General features: G+C 42.7%; 1 protein-coding gene across 1 annotated transcript in view; it reads right to left on the reverse strand.

Annotated features, from left to right (window-relative positions):
- The window catches only part of epha4b (eph receptor A4b), a gene marked incomplete at both ends in the record, with an annotated part of 89,211 nt that overhangs the window by 22,051 nt on the left and 43,599 nt on the right, over nucleotides 1-23,561 (reverse strand). Inside the window, 5 exons of the mRNA XM_079224271.1 lie at nucleotides 6,893-7,001; nucleotides 8,805-8,967; nucleotides 10,219-10,331; nucleotides 11,872-12,207; nucleotides 14,652-14,807. Coding sequence (XP_079080397.1) covers nucleotides 6,893-7,001; nucleotides 8,805-8,967; nucleotides 10,219-10,331; nucleotides 11,872-12,207; nucleotides 14,652-14,807 — 877 coding nt within the window. The remainder of the gene's footprint in view (nucleotides 1-6,892; nucleotides 7,002-8,804; nucleotides 8,968-10,218; nucleotides 10,332-11,871; nucleotides 12,208-14,651; nucleotides 14,808-23,561) is intronic.

Here is a 23,561-nt window from a genome sequence, read left to right on the forward strand (position 1 = left end):
TCAGAATGACTAGAAAAATCATTAGTCACCCCTCCGGCATGACACAATGAAATGACACATATATCCTCCACACAAACACACACTCACTCTGGCACGATTAGAAATACACACACACACACACACACACACACACACACACACACACACACACACACACACACACACAAACACACACACAGACAAACCCTGGGTATCTGCTCTCATCATTACTCATGATAATGGTGATTCCATTTAATATCAAGCTATTAAATAAAAAAATATTACTGGGAATGAAATCAATGGATTAAATTCACTCATTGTTTCACAGCAAAATTAAGCCTCGCTCACCAACCAGAAAAAAACAAGCACGTTCACTGCTAATAAACTATGAGGTTCATAAAATATGATTGTGGATAATTAATTAGGAGTCAAAACAGCATGAAAAAAAGAAAACAAATTGACAAAAAAGTCTGGGTGATTCAGGAACACAAGCAGCCCTCTCCCCCCTCTCTCTCTCTCTCTCTCTCTCTCTCTCTCTCTCTCTCTCTCTCTCTCTCGGACATATCTGGCACCGGCTCAGCAATCTCTGACCACAGTGTAAAAAGATTTACTCAGCTCTGGATAATTATTAGGAAGGGGAAATGATTAACTGTAGAGCTATGAGTAATAAATCTGTCTATGTTTCATTAACAACCTGTTTAGAATTTTTTTTATTTCACTCCTGCTCATTAAAGAGAGTGGTAATAGGACAGGAAAGGAAAGATGGGGAGAAGCAGTGAGGTCTGGAGCAGGTCTTTGGTAATTGGTGTGATGTAGCCACATTTTTTACAACCTGGTGAAAAGGTCAAATGAGAGAGAAAAGAAAAGAGTGAGAGACGTAGCATGTCATCTGTATCATTAGGTGAAGTGTATTTCTATATTTGCGAACAGATCAGTGTGAAACTAATTCCCCTAATGATGTTACTACACAAACACAAATTGATTAGGTCATGTGTGTGTGTGTGTGTGTGTGTGTGTGTGTGTTTTTGTGTGTGTGTGTTTGTGTGTGTGTGAGTGAGAGAGAAAGAAACAAATTTATTTAAATGGACTATAAACTTTAAAAACCCCAACTGAAAGCAGTTTTGAATTTGTCTGACGTTAATGGGACATTTGATCAATCCCACTGCAACATCTGCTCATTTGCATAATGCCTGTGTGAAATAGTTTTGCACTTGCGGCAACTGGCTGCTATTATTGCAATGGTTGTAAGATACTTTCGAGGCATTCTGCAAACAAAGCTGTATTCAGCTACACCCTACAGCTTAGCTGCATTAATTGAAAGCACCAGCATCCACACATAGAAATCTGTCTAATGACAATACACACACATCCTCATCGCATATATGTAAACACACATCCTCATCGCATATACCTTCACACAAACATCCTTATCGCATATACGTACACACACATCCTTATCACATATACCTACACACACATCCTCATCACATATATGTACACACACATCCTCATCACATATACGTACACACACACACATCCGTATCACATATATGTACATGCGCACCTCCCCGTACTGGCCTGTTTTGTTTCAGAAACACAGGCCTGGCTGCCAAATTGTTATTAGTGCTATTATCAAGCAAACAGACCAACAGCACCCACAGGAAAGGGAATGCTTAGGCTGATTTCTACCTCCACCAGATCCACCAGTTGGATAACATGTGCCTTTTACTGTACCTTATTTTCATTATCTTTGTCAGAGATTCACACTTTTAAAAAGACAATTAAACATATTTTATTGACTGTTTTATCCCATTTATTTTATCATTGACTGCTGACTCCTCACTACTCTTGAACTCCCGTTGATTAAGAGCATCTTTAACTTCTGTACGCCGACGCATTTCACAGTGAAACAAGAGGGATTTGAGGCAAATCCTTGGCATTTGATTGGGCTGCTAAAAAGTAGGCGGGCTTTGAGTTTTAAGGCAAAGTTTCCCTTGAATTAATCTCAGCCACAATCTCAGCCACCGTCGGACATCTCTTCTTATCTCTCCATGTAGCGGCTGCTACGATCCACAAAAAGTGAAGTATGGTTTTCTATGACTGGTGTGGCTATCGACGATTCGATTTTTTTGTAAATGCACAGTGAAACAGTTTTACAGAAGATAAATGAACAATTAACACAGGATTCAAACTGGGAAAATGTATTTTTCATTTCACGCTTCAGTTTGCACTCTTGTTTCCAAATGAATTAGGTTGCAAATGTAGCTAAATGTATTTATTCTGTGATTTTGTTAATGGCATCAATCTGATGTATTGACTTGAAGCGTTGACAAACACTTCAGGTTGCAGGAACGCACGTAAGACGCAGCTGACTCGAGTCTGCGTGGAGCGGGTGCAGACAGCTGCAAGTAAAACAACACGTCTGCCACGCTTGCTGTCGAAATGTTGCGTTAAAATAATTTTGGTTTGTATTCATTCAATCAGACATTACAGCAGTTGTTGCATATATAGCTGTCAAAGATCTGCACTCTACTGAGTGCTGTTTCTAGTTTATTTCCTGTTTTTGTTGTATTTCGTAGATCTAAACTGAGCAATTTATAATTTTTTTATTCTTTCCCACATCCAAGCAAAAAATCCCTCACGTCTTTGGGGTTTTCATATCTTTTGTTTAATCCAAACAAACCGACACACAAACACACACACACACACACACACACACACACACACACACACACACACACACACACACACACAAACACACACACACACTTTCGTGCTGTTTTACACTCAATTAGTGCTCTTCAGTTTCTCACTAGTCTCTTTCTCTCGCTACCTCTTGACTCCGCTCTCTCAACAGCATGTTTTCATTACCGCATGCTTCCTTTTTTTTCACTGTTCCTCTCCTCTTTTATGTCATTAAGATTTTAAGAATAACCCCAGGCTACTACAACAGATGCTGCGGAGGTAAAAGATCTCACGCGCACACACACGCACATCAACAGAACATGCTATTGTGTTGAAGAGGTAGAGCTGTTAACGCTTTATTTGAGAAAAGTCTTTCTGCTAGAATCAGCCACATTATAATTACGTATCACTTCCCTGCATAGCGCCCTTGCTCTCGGCCTTTCACTCTTTATTACTCAAAATTCTCCTCAGAAAAGCACTTTTTTTTCTTTAGAAATCTAAAGAAAGAAGGCTTGTAGGATCGCCCTCTGGAAAGTTTTTTTCTTCTTTTTGTCGTGGATGAAACTGAACTATGCAGGATAGCCATCAACAGATTTCTGTTTGAGCTTACCTATGTTGGAAAAATAAATCTGTTGGAAAATATAAAAAAATAAAAAATATATCTGGCTTTAGTAAATAACTGTTCTTCTTTCACACTAAATCCAATGAATCCCTTATTATTATTTTAAGATTTTCAAACAGTTTGCAGCCCATGTCTCCCTGATGAATATCTCCAGCTCTGACAACAGATGACTCGGTAAAGGCAGACTTTGAGACACATAGCCAACATAACTGCTTAAAAAAGACCCAAAAGGGACCACATAGGTGGAACAACTTCACACTGACTTCTCACCAAAACCGCACATTAAAAACATGAACACAGAAAAACGACGCCGAATCTGGCGTACAACCAACGCCTGCAGCTATTCGGAAAAGGAGATGGTTGCAAGGCTGGAGAATCATTAGACTGCAGACAAAATAGAGGCGCACACACTCACGCACACACAGATGCTGGAGGCAGAAGTTGTAACATGTTTAACAAGGAGTGAGAGAAAGTGAAGACCAAAGAGGAGAAAGCTTTTTGAGTGAAAGGCCATCTGCTGAGTCCATAGCAATGCTAGTCGCTTGCTTGCTTCCCATCGCTCGCACCTGCCAGCCTGCCAAAGCACCCTCAGGAGGACAAAAGCACCAACATCACACACAAACACACACTCGGGCGCATGTACTCGCAGAGCAATAATGGCACGCGCACAGCAATAACTGGTGTGATTTGTCAGCGCCGTGCTGCGTCTGAGAAGCTTTCGACATTTTTTCATGTTTTCCCTCCTGCGGTAACAATAGCATAACAGCACTTTATTAAACGAGAACAGGACAGAGCAGAATGGCCTGCAAATCAGCCCGTTTATGAGGCATAGCTGTGCAGCACCCTGCCTGGGAAGGCTGCAGGGAGAATGTGTGTGAGGGAGAAAAGACAGAGCGACTGTACGGCATTCATTGTCGTTTTATAGTTCAGTGATAAAAATCTCCATCGGGGTGTTCAAAATGTTGTCAGGATTTGGGATAGTATAGGTGAAATAGTTTCAAAACAAGAAGAAAAAGCTCTCCAGCACTTATCCAGTCTAATGATTATTGGGGAAATGATTTAAACAGCTGACATTTAGAGGGGGTGGGGGGGAAAGAGGCCTTACCCTGGCTGACTCTCCATTTCCATTCTGATTTAATAATCGTCCACATTGTACCGGTCTCAGCAATTACATCATATATTGAGAATCTGATGTATTTGCTAAAACCGGTACAGAGGGGGTTTCGTTCTAATGTAAATTTTAAGAACGGAGCAGGAAATGAAAGCGGGAGAGCCAGAGATGAAGCAAAATGAAAAGAAAAGCAGAGAGAGTGCTGAACCGAGTGAAATGGACTAATTGGCAGATGAGACAGGAGGTTTGCTAGATGAAGAGGGTGGTATGAGCCACAAGAGAAGAGAGAAACCCAATCCTTCTTTTGAGATTTAGTTCTTCCAAAATCTGAAGTATGACACTCCCATTGCATCTAACAGTGCAATCACCTCCCCATCATCTCTCCCTCCTCTCTCAAATACACTTGTAATCTACCTTTCATCTTTTGCTCCATGCCCCTCTCTCCTTCTTCCCGGTGTGCCGCTGACTCTCCTCCTCCCTCCATGAATCTTTTTTCTCTCCATCTCTCGCACACCTCCTCATCTTTCTCTCTCTCTCTTTTGCTCTTTTACACCATCTCAAGATGTAGCTCTCCAGTGGCACAACCATACTTCAGATTTACCCCCACCCCGCCCGCAGTCTATCATCCCCACTACCTAAATAATACGCTCTCATTTCTTCTTCCACTTGTGCCTCTCCTTTAACTTGCTTCTGTCCATCCCCCTCTCTCTCCTGCTCTTGTCTCTCTAGTGATGCGTCTTTGATCCTCGCCACAAACTCCACTCCACCTCATACACATGTACACACACATTTCGACAGATGTACAGAAGTCGTTTAATAGAAGGCAGTAATCAACACTACTCCCTCCCAAGTGTCCTCACCTCCAAATAGAAGAGAGATAGATAAAGACGGAGTGAGGTAAAGAGGAAGAGAGAGACGCCTGAAATTCATGGCAGTGCATCGACCCTTCCGTAAAACCTAGTTAACACCTGCCCAGCCTGTGAAACCTGATTAGTTGACTGTGAGTGCGTTTGTGTCAAAGCGTGTGTTGATAGCACACTATGTTTAACAGGTTGTTTTCATTCTTACACGCACAACCTCATTATTTCCCTCTGATTAAAAAAGAAAGTTGATGTGTTCCCACTGTGTGTGTGTGTGTGTGTGTGTGTGTGTGTGTGTGTGTGTGTGTGTACATGCCATGCAGGACCGTCTCCACTGATTACATCCCTCCTAGTCAATAGTGAATAGAGCACTCAGCCTGATAAGCAATCACCTGAATCAATACTAATGTTGTTAGTACATTAGTGTGTGCATGTTTGTGTGTGCGCGTGCGTATTTCTTAACATGAAGCTAATCTGGGCGGAGCTCTTAGAGGATAAATATTTAGTTACAGGCACAGTAAATCACAGATGCTGTCATCCCTTTTTCTTCTCTCTGCTGACGCTGTCCCTTTCTTCTTCGTCCAAAGAGCCCTCTCCGAACTCCAATCCTTTCATCTTTCTCGCCTCTCAGCAATCGGCATTCTTATATTTCCCTTTCTCCCACTCATCTCCTTCTCCTCGTTGGTCATCTTTGAGACCGAGCATTAACAACAGCCTAACCTTCAAAGAGAATGATCGTAGAGAGTCCATGCTCTTCACATGCACAATAAGACAGCCTTTACTTTAGTCGTTGGCAGCAGTATAAATGTCAAAGTTGGATGCTCTGCTTTGGCACCCACACGTGTAATCCCTCGGAGAGGGGCAGAGCGATATGAAGTGAGACCAAGTGGGAGATTCGGCTTCACCTTTGTGTGTACGTGGAAGCTCATCTACAGTGTACATTAGCAGAAAGGCCCTCTGCATGTGATTAGTGGCAGATTATGTGTGCATACATGAGCTTTTGGTTTCCTATGGAGAGATTTCACCAAAAGTTCAGTCAGCTCCAATTTAAGCCTTCTTTGTTTGTGATTTAGTAATGTGAGATTATAGCTGTCATTGGCGTAACCTGAAAACGACCCATGAGGACTTTGCAGAAAGGGTATGACACCAAATAAATGAATAAGCCAACAAGTCAAAACCAGCAATTTGTTAGTCCGTCTAGCAGCACTTTCCACTTTCTAACTGGGGCCCCTTGACCATAAATATATACTTTCATTTTTAGGAAATGCCAAGTAATTCCCTAAAAATACTGGCCATTGGGAACCAGTGATGCCCCAGTGAGCATTTACGGCAGCAGGACAGTCTGTATGAGACCGACTCAAATAAACTACATTGCCCTATATGTATTGAGTTTTTGCACAACAATAAAGGTAACAGAGGAATAAGATATATTATTAATTAAATGGAGCAATTTGTTGTTTTTGTTCTCTTCATGGTAATTGTTAATAATAATACAAATAAAGAATATTAACATAGATGCTTCAAAAACACCCTTGTTTTTGTTTTTTGTTTTGGCTTCCCTATGCTCTCGTGCAGTTCATATTTGTGTGGAGAAGCTTAGAGTGTCTCTTTCTTTTCTTTTCTATTTTACTCTACCTTCCGCTGACAACGAAGCAAGTCACCAGGAAGATGAGGAGAATGATTCCTCCGGCGATGGACACAGCCAGAATGGTGGACTGGTTAGGGTCCCCGATAGCAAAAACATCTATATAGGAGACAAAGGGAGCACAGTGGATTAATAAACAAAAGCATAATGGAGGATGGAAAGAAGAGGAGGATGTTTTCTGCCGGAGGAAAGTGAGGGTAGAAAAGATGAAGTTAGGCTAGGAGTAAAAAGGACAGCAAGGTGAGTGTGGCCGGGGAAAGAGGGAGAGAGAATGAAATATGATAGCATTAGAAAAGGAGATAAAAGACAGAGGTTGAAAAAGAGAGCGAGGGAGGTGGATGGAATAGTAAGTAAGGTCCTTGATGAAAAGCGCTCTCCCTCTCTGCATCGCCTATGAGGGTATGAGACGTGAAAGCCATTCCCATTCGGCCGCGCTGTCCAAATGGATATGTTAACATTGCACATAACAAGGCTACCGCAGAGAACTTTCTGCAAAGATGCATTGATTTTTACGCCACACCAATCGAGCCATTACTCAAAACAAATGCCCCATTTATCTGGCTTAGCTAAGCATGAGCAGAGACGTGTGTCTGTGTGTGTGTCTGTGTGTGTGTGTTTTAGAGAGGCAAATGAATGCCCCTAGGCAGCCAAAGATAAGCATTGTTCACCTATTACATGTACTGTGTGTACCGTGTACTTCTTTAACAATCAATATAATTGATCTGATTAGATAATCTTGATATGATTGCTTCGTTTTACAGCCCTGAACTTGACTATGAACCTTCTGTATGAAGGTTCTGAAACGGCTTCGTACCAGTGATGCCCAACCTGTGTCCTGAGTTCCGTGAGTTACTTTTTCACCATCACATTCCTGTTTGTTGCAGGACTTTGAACTACTTTTATTGATTATTTAATGATCAAAAGGCTAATGTGTGGCCGCTGTGTGCCACACAGACAATCTATGCATTAACTGATTTATCACCCCTCTGCCTGCCTGCCTGGGAATCAATGTTCACTTTGAAGAGGCCTCTAAAACACAGAATTCGAAAGCACATAATGAAGCGATAATGAAAGTGGATGACAGCAAACAAAGGAGAAAAGGACAGAGTGACAGAGGGATTGAACACATCACGACAGAGATACATCATACACCCCGAGCGGTTTGAAGAGTGGCCCCACTGGCCTGGATCGAAGCTGGCATATATTTATCTTTTGTGTCTCTCCTCCTTTTTCCCAAAAGTATGGAATACATTTCTAAATGTAAGTAGTCAGTGTCCTTGACGTAAAAAAAGGAAAACAAAGAGTAGCTCACATATCACTGGTGTTGCTGTATAGTTGCAGGTGGGGGGAGTAAAACCAGTCAAAAAATAGGAATCAGATGCCCAGTCATGTTCATTTGTGATGATTCAACCTTCTTCTACCCATTTTTATTTTCCTCCAGTCATTGGTCTGAATCAAATCTTCACTATCTTGTCAAATACTCTTTTTCCTTCGTTCTGAAATTGGGTTATCTCCTTTTGACCTGACAGGTACTCCAGGATACTTTCAAGCCACTGGTTCAGACACGTAGATGACAACCTACTGCGGTTTCTCTGTCTGACAACAGAACTGAAGAAGCCATTCGGATGAAGCGAGTTATTTTATAACCATCAGGTGGATTGACTTAAACAGAAGCTGAGCTGAATCAGACTCTTACAGTTCTGTTATATGATTTAATATACCAGTACTCTCTGCTCTGCGGTTAATCTTTGTGCTTCCTCATGTTTACCATTTACCTCTAATTATGTGATGTGGATTGTTTTTCGAGACAGGCAGGTAGCTATTTTCAGCTACTCCCACTTTCAGCTGAAAAGCACAGGGACATTTTTAAAAGAGGAGAATATGTATTATTCATCCCTTTACCTTCATGGCTGGTTTCCAATTCAATCTCTCCACCATAGCTCCCATAGCCCCCATCGGTCCGGGCCCTGACCCTGAACACGTAGGTGGTCCCTGGCTTAAGCCCTTCCACTGTCATCATGTTGGAGCGAGTCTTCAAGACTGTGTAGTTCTGCTCCCGCTGATTCTGTAGTGGAAGAAAAAGCAAAAGGAGGGAATTTAATATTAAATTCAGTGGATAATATTAAGTGACAGAGAATAATGTACGGGCTGAATTTATAGATATATTCTAAAGGGTTATATAAAGAGCAATGGAGCGTGGTATCGAGAGGGACGGAAAAAAAACAAGAAAGTCTGAAAATAATAGAAACCTTAAATAGTTTAATTTAAATGTCTCCAGGGGCTACGTACTGTACACCTCACTAAGTTTTCATTTGTTCATCATTGAACCATTTGGTCGGATTTATACATGAGCATCTGTCAAGTCCCAAATCTTATCTCCTTTACACTTGTGGTTACTCAAGTCCCGCTTCGCTTCAATACTCGACTATCTTGTTGTCCTATGTGTGTGGGTGTGTGGTTGCGTGTGCGTGTGCAAGCACTTAAAAATGTATATGTAGGAGGATGAATAAAGAATAAGTGTGTCTGTCAGTAAGCTGATTCCCTGCAGAGAGGCTGATACTCTACCTAATGGAAGACACTCTACAACAAGGATTAACACTATTTTACTGCTAATGCCTGCCAACATACACACACACACACACACACACGCACGCACGCACGCGCGCGCGCACACACACACACACACACACACACACACACACACACACACACACACACACACACACACACACACAGAGAGAGGCTTAATTTCATCACCTTGGCCTTGTTTTACGAGGTTTGTTTGACAGATGTATGACTAATTGGCTTGGTGTGAGCAGTAAGGGAGACATGTAGGGATAGAGATGTTTGTGATGAACAAGTCATTACAGACGAGCCTACAGCTAAACCCATAACCTAGCCTAGACGACATGTAGATGAAAAGGACAAGAGGGGAGAGAAACAGGTTGTAGAACATTTGCATTGCATTTAAAGGAATAGTTTGGCATTTTTGGAAATGTACTGATTTGTTTCCTTGCTGAGAGTTAGATGAGAAATGAGAAGATTGATACAACTCTCATATTTGTAAGATATATATGAAGCTACAGCTAGCAGCCGGTTAGCTTAGCTAAACACAAAGACTGGAAAAGGTGGAAATGTTTGTCTGCTAAATGCAAATACCTCACAAAATCAAACCGTAACTTTGAAATTGTTCCACCCCTTCAGCGTATAACGCCGGCTTTCTGTTACAATTCTGACAAAACAAGTAAACTGATCTTCATGCGTGAAATTGGTAGAGTGCCTCTTTAAAAAATGTGCGCGTGTGCATCTCTTTCACCTTCTCATAGTAGATGACCTCATACTCCACTATCGCTCCATTGGGTCTCTCTGGACCCTGCCAGGCCAAAGTCACACTGTCCTTGCTCCGCCTCTCCTTCAACACAACGCTCACTGTAGAAAGCAAAGAACCAGAGAGAAAAAAGCATTAGCAACAAAGAGAGAGTAAAGTTCAGCAAGATGAGAAAAAAAAGTGTGAGAAGGGAGCGGGCTGTGTGGGAGAGGAGAGAGAGATTTCAGATGGATAATACCGACTGCGCTATAACGAGAAGACCCATATTGGAAGTTCTTGTGATGTAATTTTTCTAATGAGAGAGAGAGAGAGAGAGAAAGAGAGAGAGAGAGAACTTACAGTTTTATACATGTGTGATTACAGCCTTCTGCAATGTGTGTATGTGTGACATTCGTGTGTATGGTGTTCTTAACCACAGACCCTACAACCTCCCACCAAGCCTTTTCATATTGGTGCACATGCTCATGTGGGTTGCCCCCCGCCCTCTCCGTTACTACACATCCATAGTACGAGGCCTATTAATCATCACCTCCCTGTCATACACACTTCTCTTACACCAATTTTCCATAGTCCCACACTGTGAAAGATGCACACATGATTGTATATTTGAAGGCAGAGCTACAGAGGTGTCATTTTGTGGCATCAGAGTGCCACACAGCAGTGATTTTACAGTTGCCATGTAAAAGCCTGGTACTATTTGTGAGCAGACTGATATCAGGAGACAATTTTTTACAAAAATACCACTCTCTGTGATGCATCATATTCCTAGCTCATGCTGATGAATACGTTCTTCCCAGAGGATTACATTTTCTTTCAAAGTGGATAGCAGTGGAGTCGTGGATTCTTTCTTCTCAAGTTTTTACTGCAATTTAAATCTGAAAACCCGCTGCCACACATAAACATTATTCCGTAAAAGAGCTGTGTGTGTCACCGAATACTGGTGTTTTGACAGTCATTGTCAAAACTTCTTGTTTAAACTAAACTAAAATAACTAAACATTGTATAATAAATATTATAATGTTATCTATAATACTAATATATTCATACTAAACTTGTCTCAACCAACAAAATCCTCAATAAACTGCGATATGTGTAAGTACAGGATAAACTTTAAAATATTACTCACCACTTACAAAGCCCTAAACAACCTGGCCCCTCCCTACCTTTCAGACCTCCTCCCCCTCCACGCCCCAACCCCGTTGCCTCAGGTCCGCCGATGCGAACATTCTGAAGATCATCAGGACTAAGCGCCGGACCTGGGGTGACAGGGGCTTCTCAGCTGCTGCACCCCCCCTGTGGAACGCCCTCCCCATCCACATCCGTCAGGCTCCCACCCTATCTTCATTTAAGCAAGCCCTCAAAACCCACCTCTTCAAACTCGCCTTCACGTGCTAACCCCTGCACCCTATCCTCCACTACATGACTCATTCCGTTGCAGCTTCACAGGTTTCTTTTGTTCTGTTCATTTGTTTTGTTTGCTCCTTTGTCTTTTTTGTTTTGTTCTGTTTGTCTCTGTCCTACGTAAAGCGCCTTTGAGTATTCAGAAAAGCGCTAAATAAAATGAAAGTATTATTATTGTTCAATTTGGGTATTTAGTCGTTTTAAATTTACATTGCACACATTATGCGTGTATGTTCTCACCTGTCTGTGATGTCGTGACATTGATGACTACAGTTCCTCTTGGTGTTGGACTTAAGTCCGACACTCCATTCTGGCTCTCAACAGTGAAGCTGTAATTTGAGTCCGGCTGCAGGTCGGTGACCAGCACGGTGGCTGATGAGAGGCCGAACTGTCTAGGAACAAAATGGATGCTGCTCCCGCACGGTGTGCACTTCCTGCCGTCACCGGAGCATTTCCTGCAATGTAGGCTGTAGGTGATGTCCCCTCGGCCTCCTGTGTCTCTGGGTGGCGACCACTCCAAGGTGATGCAGGTTTCATTCACCGTGGAGATGGGGTTCTCTGGAGCAGATGGAGGACCTGAGGCAAGAGAACAGACCGACATTCATTTCATATATTTTTAATATTATTTACAGTTTAGATTCAGCAGAACCAGATATGTTGTTTGTGCCATCCCAGCATGCACTGGGTGAGCTGCATGGTAGAACCCGAACGAGTTGCAGTCTATGCATTTCCCAACCCTTGTCAGTGCCAGCTCAAGTCCTAGCATACATTCGCTAAACGTGCATCGTCTTCATGTATATTACTAAATGTATTGCAGTTCCTATTAAGAACAGAATTCACATTGATTGAATTAAAAATGAATTAACTGTCTCCAGCCAGAGGGTGGACACTAAGCGCTTTGTTAATGAATAGCTATGGAACGCACTGTGATTAAGAGGCCTTGGCTGATTGTAAATGAGACGGTATGAGAACTTATTACACTTCCGAAGTTTGAATCCATCTTTAAAGAGAATTCAGATGATGTTAAATACTTGGCGCTCAACCGTAGGGAGGGTTTAATCATGTGAAGTTCACTGATACTCTTCAGGGCTGCACTGCAGACAATCATTAGTACGTGGACGATGATCTATAGAAAGTGCCTGGAATAATTTCCTCATGAGTCAGGTACATTTAATGATTTAGAACGGTTAATTTTACTCTGAACGTCACCTGAAATGATTAGTGTACCACACAGTTAGGGTCCGAAAAGTGTGTCAGTAATCATTCTCAAAGAGGGAGTGATACACCTTTAGATGGAGCGTGTACATGTTAACACGTTAAGTGTAGATATACTGTCAGTGAATAATATTTTTAATGGTTTTGTCGCAGTTGAAGCAACATACTGATGTTTTAACAAACACACTCGGGGGCATTTTGTCTCCAAATAAACCTGAGAGATCAGATTCTCGTGGATGTGACTTTATATATTTCATTTTATTGTGAACACTCCCATGTAGATAGTAGACATTTGACCCTCCCTGAACCACACACCTCCAACTCATCATCAAGGGAAGCATTTGCTGTGTTCCTGTTTGTGGGAACCAGTCTCATGGAAACCACTGATTGTGGTTGCTCGCTGCACAGCACGGTGCAGGTATCTCAACCGTATGGAAATGTGTCAGTAGATGACCGTTAGCCTGACATCTCATCAGGTCCTTGTCGAGCAGTGAGCCCCAGGGGGCCGCCGGCAGAGCCTGGGACTTTCCTGATTAGCCTTCCCAGTGGCGAACCTCTCAGAAATGAGGAGGGATGGGAGGAAAGCTAGGCGGGGGGGAGGAGGAGGCCGTGCTATGGATAATTGAGCCTGATGGTCATGAATCTCCTGTAAGGGTGTGCTGTCTTTTTCTTTTCTCCATCCCCCCTCTTCCCTAGGCCACACTTAACTGTCCATCATCTCATCTTTTGATCAGCCTTTTATGAAATTTAGATGATACGCCTCTGATAGTCCATTATTTCCCCCGCTGTTCTATTCTTTGCCTGTGTCTTAAGTGACATTCTCCATGTCGCCCCGGGCCGTGACTAATTCTTTCATCACCTTTTTCTCCTTATTTTCACATTGTCCCCCTCTCCATCCTCTCCGCAGCCGGGCATGTATGTGTGTGTGCCCGAACGTATTTGAACGAACCGTTACTCATTTCCAGCTGATAACACCAACCGTCACACATCTCACCTGCTACAACGATTAATGAGTGTAATCTACCATAACCTGATAATGGGTTTGTGTGTGTGTGTGTGTGTGTGTGTGTGTGTGTGTGTGTGTGTGTGTGTGTCTGTTTTTCTCCATATTTATCTAGTTCAGCCCCAGCATGGCACTGTCCTTTCCCACCCCCACATCCCTCCGTCCAGCTCAATCCATCCGGCTCTGTCTCTCTCTTTCGCTCAATCTTCCCTCTTCATCCTTTCTATTCTCCTCTGTCACTGTTCATGAGGATTTGGTCCGATCCCCCTGGCTCTGTTTGTGTGTCTGGGTCTGTGTGTGTGTGTGTGTTGGCGGGGGGTTGGAGGGGGGTGTGGGTGAATGAGAAGCAGACAAAGAATAAGAAACATCATCAGATTTCTATCAGAGTAACACATATACCAGTGTTCTCATCTGAGATATCTGTGGTCCTTAACCACACAGCTAACAGACGTGTGTGTGTGTGTGTGTGTGTGTGTGTGTGTGTGTGTGTGTGTGTGTGTGTGTGTGTGTGTGTGTGTGTGTGTGTGTGTGTGTTGTATTGTATGCATGTATGTATCTCTAGTATTGTGTAAAACAATAGCAGCCGAGTTGGAGGAAAATGCATGGAGGGATTATAGATATAAATGGAAAGCAGCCACGCAATGCACATTTTTAGAGGAATACATTGCAAACTAATTAAATGAAATGTAAGCCAATCATTGTTACGTCATGCCATTTTATAACATAAAAAAGTACACAGCCAGATGGAAATATTTGACTACAGTGAAAGCACTGAATATGAAAACAAAATGGTATCACTCACGTGTGCAGGCCATGGAGCGTGGGTCTGTCTCAGTACGATAGAAACCCTTCTCGCAAACACACTCGACGGCTTGTTCCTGCGGGGACGAGCTGTGAGGAGGACATTTGGTGCAGTAGGCATCTGTGGCTGAAGCTTTGTAGGTACCAGGCCTGCATGCTGGAGTGAGAAGACAGACAAACACCCTTTCAGACATTTTAACTTTTTCATGCACTGTTGAAGTCTGTAAAATTCGTGCCAGAAATGCTTTTATAGGATGATTCAAGTTTCCGTAAATTGAATGTCTTGATCTGTCCGTCACTGTACCAATATACTCACACAAGTAATTGCTGAGCTGTGTGAACACAGCAACATTGCTAAAAAGTCATCACGAGGCCACAAATATGCAGTCAGACGATCAGACAAAACTGCCAATTTTAAATGTCAATGTGCAGGTGCATTCTTTATGAGTTTTTACTCTAAATAAAGGGGTTTGAATAATATTAATCTATTAAAATCGTTGTTTACAACCTGGACTAATTTTTCTTGCCCAGTCTGACTTTTCCCAGATCTCAACTTGGTGAGTGATGTAATCACAACTGATGCAATGATGCCAAAAGAATAAAAACAATTTTGCACAGTAGTCGAGTATAAGTGAAAGCGGATACTCAAACAAGTAGAAAATGTACAAAAACACAAAATGGCATGAGGAGTTATGCTTCCACAAAGGTACGACAGATACTGATAGGTCATACGATGTGCCGTGCAGCACCCTTGGCAAAGACAAATAAAACAGTTTGATTTAATATATTGTGACATTAGGTCGACGTGAGATCCTTTCACATCGGGCTGAAGGCCTGGATAACCACAGGGCCGTACAGTACAACAACCCAGTGCTATAGCACAGCAACTGGCATTTCTGTTATATAAGGTTTAGATCTTCAGGCAACCGGGGAAACAAAAATACACAGCTGCAGTCACAGCAATAGTCCCAATAACATAATATTACTATTGCTCCGGCTGTTTCAGTGGCTGCATATTAGTCATTATGTGGAGTCGTAAAAGTGTGGAGGGAAAACTGTGCTTCCGCTCAATAGGAGCAGTCCGCTGAAATAGATTGGGGACTTGAATGATTTCCCTTTTGCATCCAAGGCAGTAAAATGGAATTCCTGACTTTCCCTTTGGTAATCTGAATATAGATTACACATGTATTTATTTATACATTCATAGGCCTGGCATTCCCATCTTCGCAACCCCTTTATGCGACGGCGGTAAATAGTATTACAGTGTACAAAACCCAGTGTAAGAAAAATGAGGGTATCTTAAATGCAATTCTATAGGTGCCTTGTGTGTATGCATAAGTGTGTGTGTGTGTGTGTGTGTGTGTGTGTGTGTGTGTGTGTGTGTGTGTGTGTGTGTGTGTGTGTGTGTGTGTGTGTGTGTGAGTGTGTAGGTTGGATCAATGATGCGACAGAATCTGCCAGGTGCTGATTGCATGTTCGTGTGCTGAGTGCTTGTGTGAAAGAAGGTGTTAAGTATGCGGCATGTGCGTGACTGTGTGTGCTCGCAGCTGATTGCTTGTGCTGGTGGTGAAGGTCATGGATTTAATCAAGCTACACGTCACTCGTCCCAGAAAGGCTGTAAATTATAACGCACACACACGCGTTCACAGGTACACACGCTTTAAGTTGTACGCCGTGGTTAACCTACTGCATTGAGCAATGGAAAGTGGCCTCAAAGTAGTGAGTTTTCTCACTGTGGAGGTAAGTTCTTCCACCTGGACATTGCTCGCATGCAGACAGTATTTTTAGGCAAATCATTCATCATAGGGGAGCAAAGTCCACTAGCACAATCCCCAAAAGACCTGAAAGAACACTGTAAAAGAGGTGTGTGTGTGTGTGTGTGTGTGTGTGTGTGTGTGTGTGTGTGTGTGTGTGTGTGTCTGTCTGTGTGTGTGTGTGTGTGTGTGTGGAGGTGAAAAAGGGAGAGAAAGAAATAAAGGAATGGAAAGGGAGTGATAATTCTCAAAGGGTTTCTGCTCTCTTTCCTCCTTCCTGTCAGCTTCCAAGGTAATGGGTGCCTATGAGCTATGCTAGTGTGTGTGTGTGTGTGTGTGTGTGTGTGTGTGTGTGTGTGTGTGTGTGTGTGTGTGTGTGTGTGTGTGTGTGTTCCTGTTGGCTGGGCTGTAGGAGCAGGGTGGAAAAGCAGCTTTTCTCCGGGGAGTTTCATCCGGAGAGTCCTGGCTCCGGGCGCCGGCCAGCCCAGAGGCACAAAAGGACCCGGGCGCTAGAGGACAGACAGGGCGCCCCATGCCAGGCCTGGCGTCCGAACAGCTGCCTGATCAAAAACCTTCTGCAAGAATGGCAACTTGGCTGCTTCCAGTGGAGCTTCCTTCTCCTTCCTTCTGTTTCCTGTTCTGCTCACTCCTTTTCTCTCCCTCTCTCTTTTTTTCTCAAGCTACTCCCTGTGTGCCCCATGGGAAATGTGTTACTTGACTTGGTTCCCTTATGATTAATGATTTACCATAGATATGAAAAAGGGACAAGGAGGCTGAGGCAGTGAGACAGTGCTCTCGTAAGCATGCACTTACACACAAAGCAAACACACAGAAGCGCAAAAAAAAGTTTAGTCACAAAAACTATGTTGTAACTCAAAATTTGCATTATCTACAAAGTAACAGTTGATAATGCTGGACAGTTTGTTATGTGTGTGTGTGTGTGTGTGTGTGTGTGTGTGTGTGTGTGTGTGTGTGTGTGTGTGTGTGTGTGTGTGTGTGTGTGTGTGTGTGTGTGTGTGTGTGTGTGTGTGTGTGTTGTGTTTCTTATAAAGACAAAGAGTGGCCTCAGATCCAGTGTCTTATTAAATATTCATCCGGTCACCAGAGAGACTTTGTATTTATGCCAATCGATAGCTCTTAGATATGATATAGTTCTGCTACTCAGGACCCACCCTCAGTCACCACGCACTGAGCCCTGATTGAGAAGGGAACAGCCCAACTGTTTCCTTTGGGAAAACACAACACCGTAGGAGCTGATTGAGTTTCATTCTCACCCATTCTATTCTATTCTACTCATTTTAGGGCTGCAACTACTGTTTATTTTTTCTTTAATTGATTGTAAAATATCAAAAACTAGTTAAATAAGCCTATTACAGCTTCCCAAACCACAGGGATATGTCTTCAGAAATCTGCACGCTCCAATATATCTATTTTAACAATGGCTCAAACAACTGTGTGTAATGTAAATGACTTTCGTACAGTGGGGACGAACCCACAGGGAATTATCATCCAACTCTGCGGTTCCCCTCAGTTCTACAAATCTTCTTAGCGTCTTTTAACTCATTGTTTGGGTTTATGGCTCAAATATTACAGTTTTGGTTCACTTTCACCACATCAACTATGTATCCAGCTACAGCAGGCAGCTGTTTTCAGCTAGACGGTTAATACAACTCTACTCTGCACTGCACCAAGATCAGAGGTCAAAGGAAAATACATATTTGACTTGCATTAGTCAGGTGAGCCAAACCTCCAGCTGTCCTCAAATGGCCAAAAACATAAGAAGAGAATCATCTAATATTGTTTTTGCTTGTTTCATTTGACCAGCACTTCAAAACCCAAATGTATTTAGAAATGCATACAGCCAAGAAAAGCAGCAACTCCTCTCATAAGCTGGAACCTGTGAATGCTTGGCTTTTTGGCTTGATAAATAACTTAAAAGAATAAATCAACTAAATAACAAAAATAAAATGAAAATGAATGTGATCTTGTGATCTGAACATCACAAGATCTGAACATTAGAACACATCTCCGAAGAGAAGGAAGCCAAAATAAACTGCACTGAGAAAGGTACCAAGTACACACACACACACACACACACAAACACACACACACACACACACACACACACACACACACACACACACACACACACACACACACACAGTAATACACTATTGTTAAAGATTAGAGTAGTATACTGAGAAAAAGTGTGTCATGCTTCAGTCAACGCTGTGAGAAATGATTCTTTTTGGCATCAGAAGACCTGAGCAGCATTCATGTGTTAATAGTGACACCATGCTAAAATAAGGTGTATGGGTTGCTCGTGTGAATGGCAGCTGCTGACTGCACCGGTAGAGTTCCTGTAGGATACGGCCGGTACAGATTCTCACTCGAGTGCACGCACAGAAACACAAACCCGATATCCTGGAGGAAAAGTAATTCCATTCTAATTACATTCAAGCAGGCGACTCTGTGCGTATGCAAAATCACATCAGCTGCACTTTTCTAAAAACAAACACTGCCACTGCTCAGTTGGGAGCCATTTCCTCTCTACTTGCTTTTCTATAGTTACTGTTAATTGCTTCGTTTTCTTGCTTTCTGTCGCACTTAGGGTCAAGTCAAACATTGGCTCCTTTGGCCGGCTTTCCCATAAAGGGCGGACAGAGGAGAAACCTGAGGGGTACTGTGTGTGTGTGTGTGTGTGTGTGTGTGTGTGTGTGTGTGTTCTTTCAAGAGGGATTCATAGTCGGTGGTTCATCTCCCATGGTTCCAGTGTAAAGCTTGCTGGCCCATGGGAGATGAGCTCCATAATGGTCACCATGGCAACAGGCTTTCAAGATGGAACCCTTCTAGTACCCCTCAAGTGCCACAGCTCCTGGGGCACAGATCGGTGTGTGTGTGTGGGGGGGGGGCTACCCGGGCGTTAGTTGAGGCCAGCTACTTAAACATTGATACATCAAGCGTCAGTGGAGAAATCTGACATGATAGAATGTGACATCCTTTACTGCCACCGGGGTCGTGTGTGTGTGTGTGTTTTGGGCTCTTGTGTATATTCCCGTGAAACATGCTTGCGGACTTGAACAAAAGCACCTTTTATATGTGAAAAAAACCCAAACACATTCAGGTTAAAAGAAACCAGTATATGCTCAATGGGACTGCGTGTAAAAACTGCAAAAGAAGATGTGGTTAATAATTATGGCTGCATGAGTGTTTTCGGGTGTGGTATGTGGGTCTGTTTATAGAGTGGAGAGCAGTGCAAAGTACATAAGTGTGTGTGGTAATGAGGAGGTTTGTGTGGAATAGAGATGTCAGCATCAGAGTCCAGCCCCCTGCTGTGTACCTCTAATCTCTAATCGGAGTTCATAACAACCTTTAACACCATAATATTCACCGTAACTACTAATCCTATGAAACACACACATGCATACAAGCATATCTTGAGCAGTTCTGTTTGTCTGTTTTGACATTAAGTCTGCTCGCTGGATGTTTTTTACTTTCAGTATGTGAGCAATTCTCCTCATAATATTGAGTTATTAAACATGAATTACCTCACGTTAACTGTGTATGAACAATAACACTGCATCATCACTGTTTTAACAACACTGTTATTTTAGTCATATCGCCTCCAGTCTACAACTGCTGTGGACATTTGCACAGTTTAGTGCTTGAACATGGCTTTCCCTCACTCGTAACAGCCGTTACCTGCCAGCAGAGGAAGGTAAACCCACCTGAACTAACTTTACGAGTGAGCCCAGTATTTTAAACTAAATCTTGTTATTATGTTTGACCATGTTTTAAGCCAGAAATTTAGAGATTTCCTATTTCTCCAACTGAATTGTACAACTGATAGGAAGGAAAAGGCTCTGTAAAAAGCATTTATGTCAGGTAAGGAATGGGGTATACTAGTGCCTGGAAAAAAAGAAAGGCATTTTCCTGTATAATGATGTCATATAAATGTATAATTAAAATGTGTACAGACAGCCTTTTGATGTGTACCATGGAGAGAGAAAAAACAAACATAGAACGGGTGTTAAAATAGCCTTCCAGACGATTTATGAGTGAATACGTTTATTTTCGAATGTAGGGTTACTGTATTTCAGATCTTGTGGTATGTGTGGATTTATATGTAGATATACCTATTTATCCCAATTCAACCACAGGTCGTCACTAAAAGAGACAAGAACAGGGGAAATGTCTTAAAAACTGTATTCCGTAAGAAAGTAGTGTGTTGTGTGTAGCAGCAATTACTTTTGCTAGACTTTTGTTATGGATAGACGAGGCAGGATCATATGGTTGCAGAGCGGGCATGAGATATGAGCCATGTTCAGACAGAAGGCATAGGCCTCTCTGATTGACACCTCAGGACAGACCCTCACTGTGTTTATAGCATCTTATGACTTCTCCGACCCCCACACACACACGCACACACATGGGCAGACCGGTTATGAAATGGTTTGTGATGTCCAGTACATGAAGCACATGAGTACACTCAGGCTCCATTCTGATCTACTGTCTGTCCTCTGGACACGAGCCAATTACTGAGCGTGGCCATGGGGAACTTCGGGATGAAGCTCTCCTTCTTCTCATTCTGTTCATCACTGTCTTCCTCTGTTTTGCTCTCCCTCCATACATCTCCCTGTTTGCCCTCCTGTCTGTCTATTTCTATTTGTCAGTCTTTCTCTTTCACTTTCTGGCCATCTCTACTTTATTCTCCCTGTTTGTGTATGTATGTGTGTGTGTGTGTGTGTGTGTGTGTGTGTGTGTGTGTGTGTGTGTGTGTGTGTGTGTGTGTGTGTGCGCGTGTGTGTGTGTGTGTGTGTATGTGTGTGTGTGTGTATGTGTGTGTGTGTGTTTGTTTGTGTGTATGTATTATTGTATGTATGTGTGTGTGCTTGTTTGTGTGTATGTATTATTGTGTGTGTGTGTGTGTGTGTGTGTGTGTGTGTGTGTGTGTGTGTGTGTGTGTGTCTGTCTTTGCCTTTGTGTGTCTTATTTCCCAGTGGGCTGTCTGTCATACGTTGACCCTGACCTTCTCCAGAGCTCCTGCACAAATATTTACTCTCTCGCTGACAGGCACACACACACATACAAAAAATTCCAAGGGAAAGAGAGCGAGCTCAATTTCAGTTCAATTAAAGCAAACACACATCTACACACACACCTTTTTAGTGGTAACCCCAGCTGATGGCTCACTAATTTTGAGCTGGGGTGATTATCCTGCCGTGTAAAAACAGATTAAATAGATACCAGGTGTGTTTCTGTGTGAACGGGATCATGGACGAGGGACAGAAAGAAAGACAGAGAGAGAGAGAGAGAGAGAAAGAGAGAGAGAGAGAGAGAGAGAGAGAGAGAGAGAGAGAGAGAGAGAGAGAGAGAGCATGACAGGTCTATAGAAGGAGCCTGTTGGGAGTTTGATTCACAGTCTGAATAACTTATTCTTCTGTCTGTTTTGCTATCAAGATAAAAGGCCAGAAGAACACAAAGATTCACCTTTTCTCCTTTAAACATAGCCAGGCAGACCAGTAAACGCGTAAAAATGACACACACACACACACACACACACACACACACACACACACACACACACACACACACACAGCTTAAAATACACAGATTTAAACCTTCACTACCACACACATTCTCTCTCCCCAGACACACATGTAGTTTAAACACCTTCCATAAAAAACCCAACCTACAGAGCATTAACACACAAACACACATCTCATCTCCCCAGTTACACTCACTCAGACACACACACACACACACACACACACACTACGGCAGTAAACGTGCCCACATCGGCCGGCCTCGTGACCGGCAGTGTGTGTAGGAGGAGCTGTGCACCTCCTTTCCTCACCCACGTTATTTTCAGTTCATCACTCTCAATAATTCATTCTCTCAGGCGGAGGAGGAAAGAAGAGCCCTGTGCCTTTTTCTTCTGTCAGTCACACACTCATACTTACATAAACACGTTCATGCTATCAAGTGGGAGGCCATATTATGGCTGTCTTTAATCTCTGGGTGGGCTCTGGTTCACGTCTTCAGCCATACTCTCAGCACATTGACAATAGCTGGAAAATCTGAATCTTTTTTTATTTTTATTCCCATTCGTGAGAGAAGATCACAGATCATCGCTGACTGGCTGGTTCAGCTCCACGACGGCCAACATATCAAACTTCCACCTCCCAGTATTACTGTAATGGTAAAAATGAAGCACTCCATACATAATACTGCCCCTTACCCACATCCTTGACACCACAGAGCCCATTCAGCATCCTGCAGGAAGTCAAGGGTGTCACATAAAAAATAATTCCCTCTTGGAAAAATTGCTGTTGCGTGTCCTTTTTGTGCTCTCAATAATACAAATCTGCACAGTTGAGAGCAGCAGGAGCGTTTCATCTAACAAATAAATATTGACAACATAATTAGGTCTATATGAAGCAGCCTTGAAAGGTAATGATGCTCACACACCCTTTCAACATAGAGCTGCATGAAGCAGGGTAGCAATTTGAAAGGAGATCGTTGTGTCTGACATAAACATAATTATTTATGCTATTTTTCAGCTTGTTTACTTTGGGCTTTATTTAAAAATGATCAAAGTTGAGGTTACATGTTTGCCTGAGGTGTTACATGTGTGCATTACTTCCTAAAACTTGTCATTGATTTAATTGTAACTGACAGAGGAACAGAAGACTTGAGCTTGCAGGTGTACTTAGCATACTAGGTGTCAGTTCAAGCCTGCAGCCACCTTTTAATACTGCAGCAGCTGGTCTAAAAGGACATATAAAAAAATGAAACGTAATCTGTCAGATCTGTCATCGGGTCTTGAGTAACTCCTCTTTGTTCTGGCCAACACTTGAGCTGAAAAATCTTGGCTGTTTGAATTCTCTGAATGGTTCGTCTTGGCTGTAAAATAATAGTGCAGCTGCACTGCATACGAAAGCAGCAACAAATTGGATTTCGACCATGGCTACATCTGTACTTTGTGTTTGGAGCAATAACGCCTGTGCTGCCCAAACCCAATCAGTCTGACGGGCTGATCGTACATCTGGAAGCCATCCATGAACCAGAAAGAGAGGGAGGGAGGGAGGGAATAAGGGGAAGGGGTCAATGGCTGTCTTCCTGTTCCTGTGTTTCCTGTTGAGCAGACCTGGCTG

Source organism: Taurulus bubalis, assembly GCF_910589615.1.
Source record: "Taurulus bubalis genome assembly, chromosome: 1".
In the NCBI taxonomy this organism is placed as follows: domain Eukaryota; kingdom Metazoa; phylum Chordata; class Actinopteri; order Perciformes; family Cottidae; genus Taurulus; species Taurulus bubalis.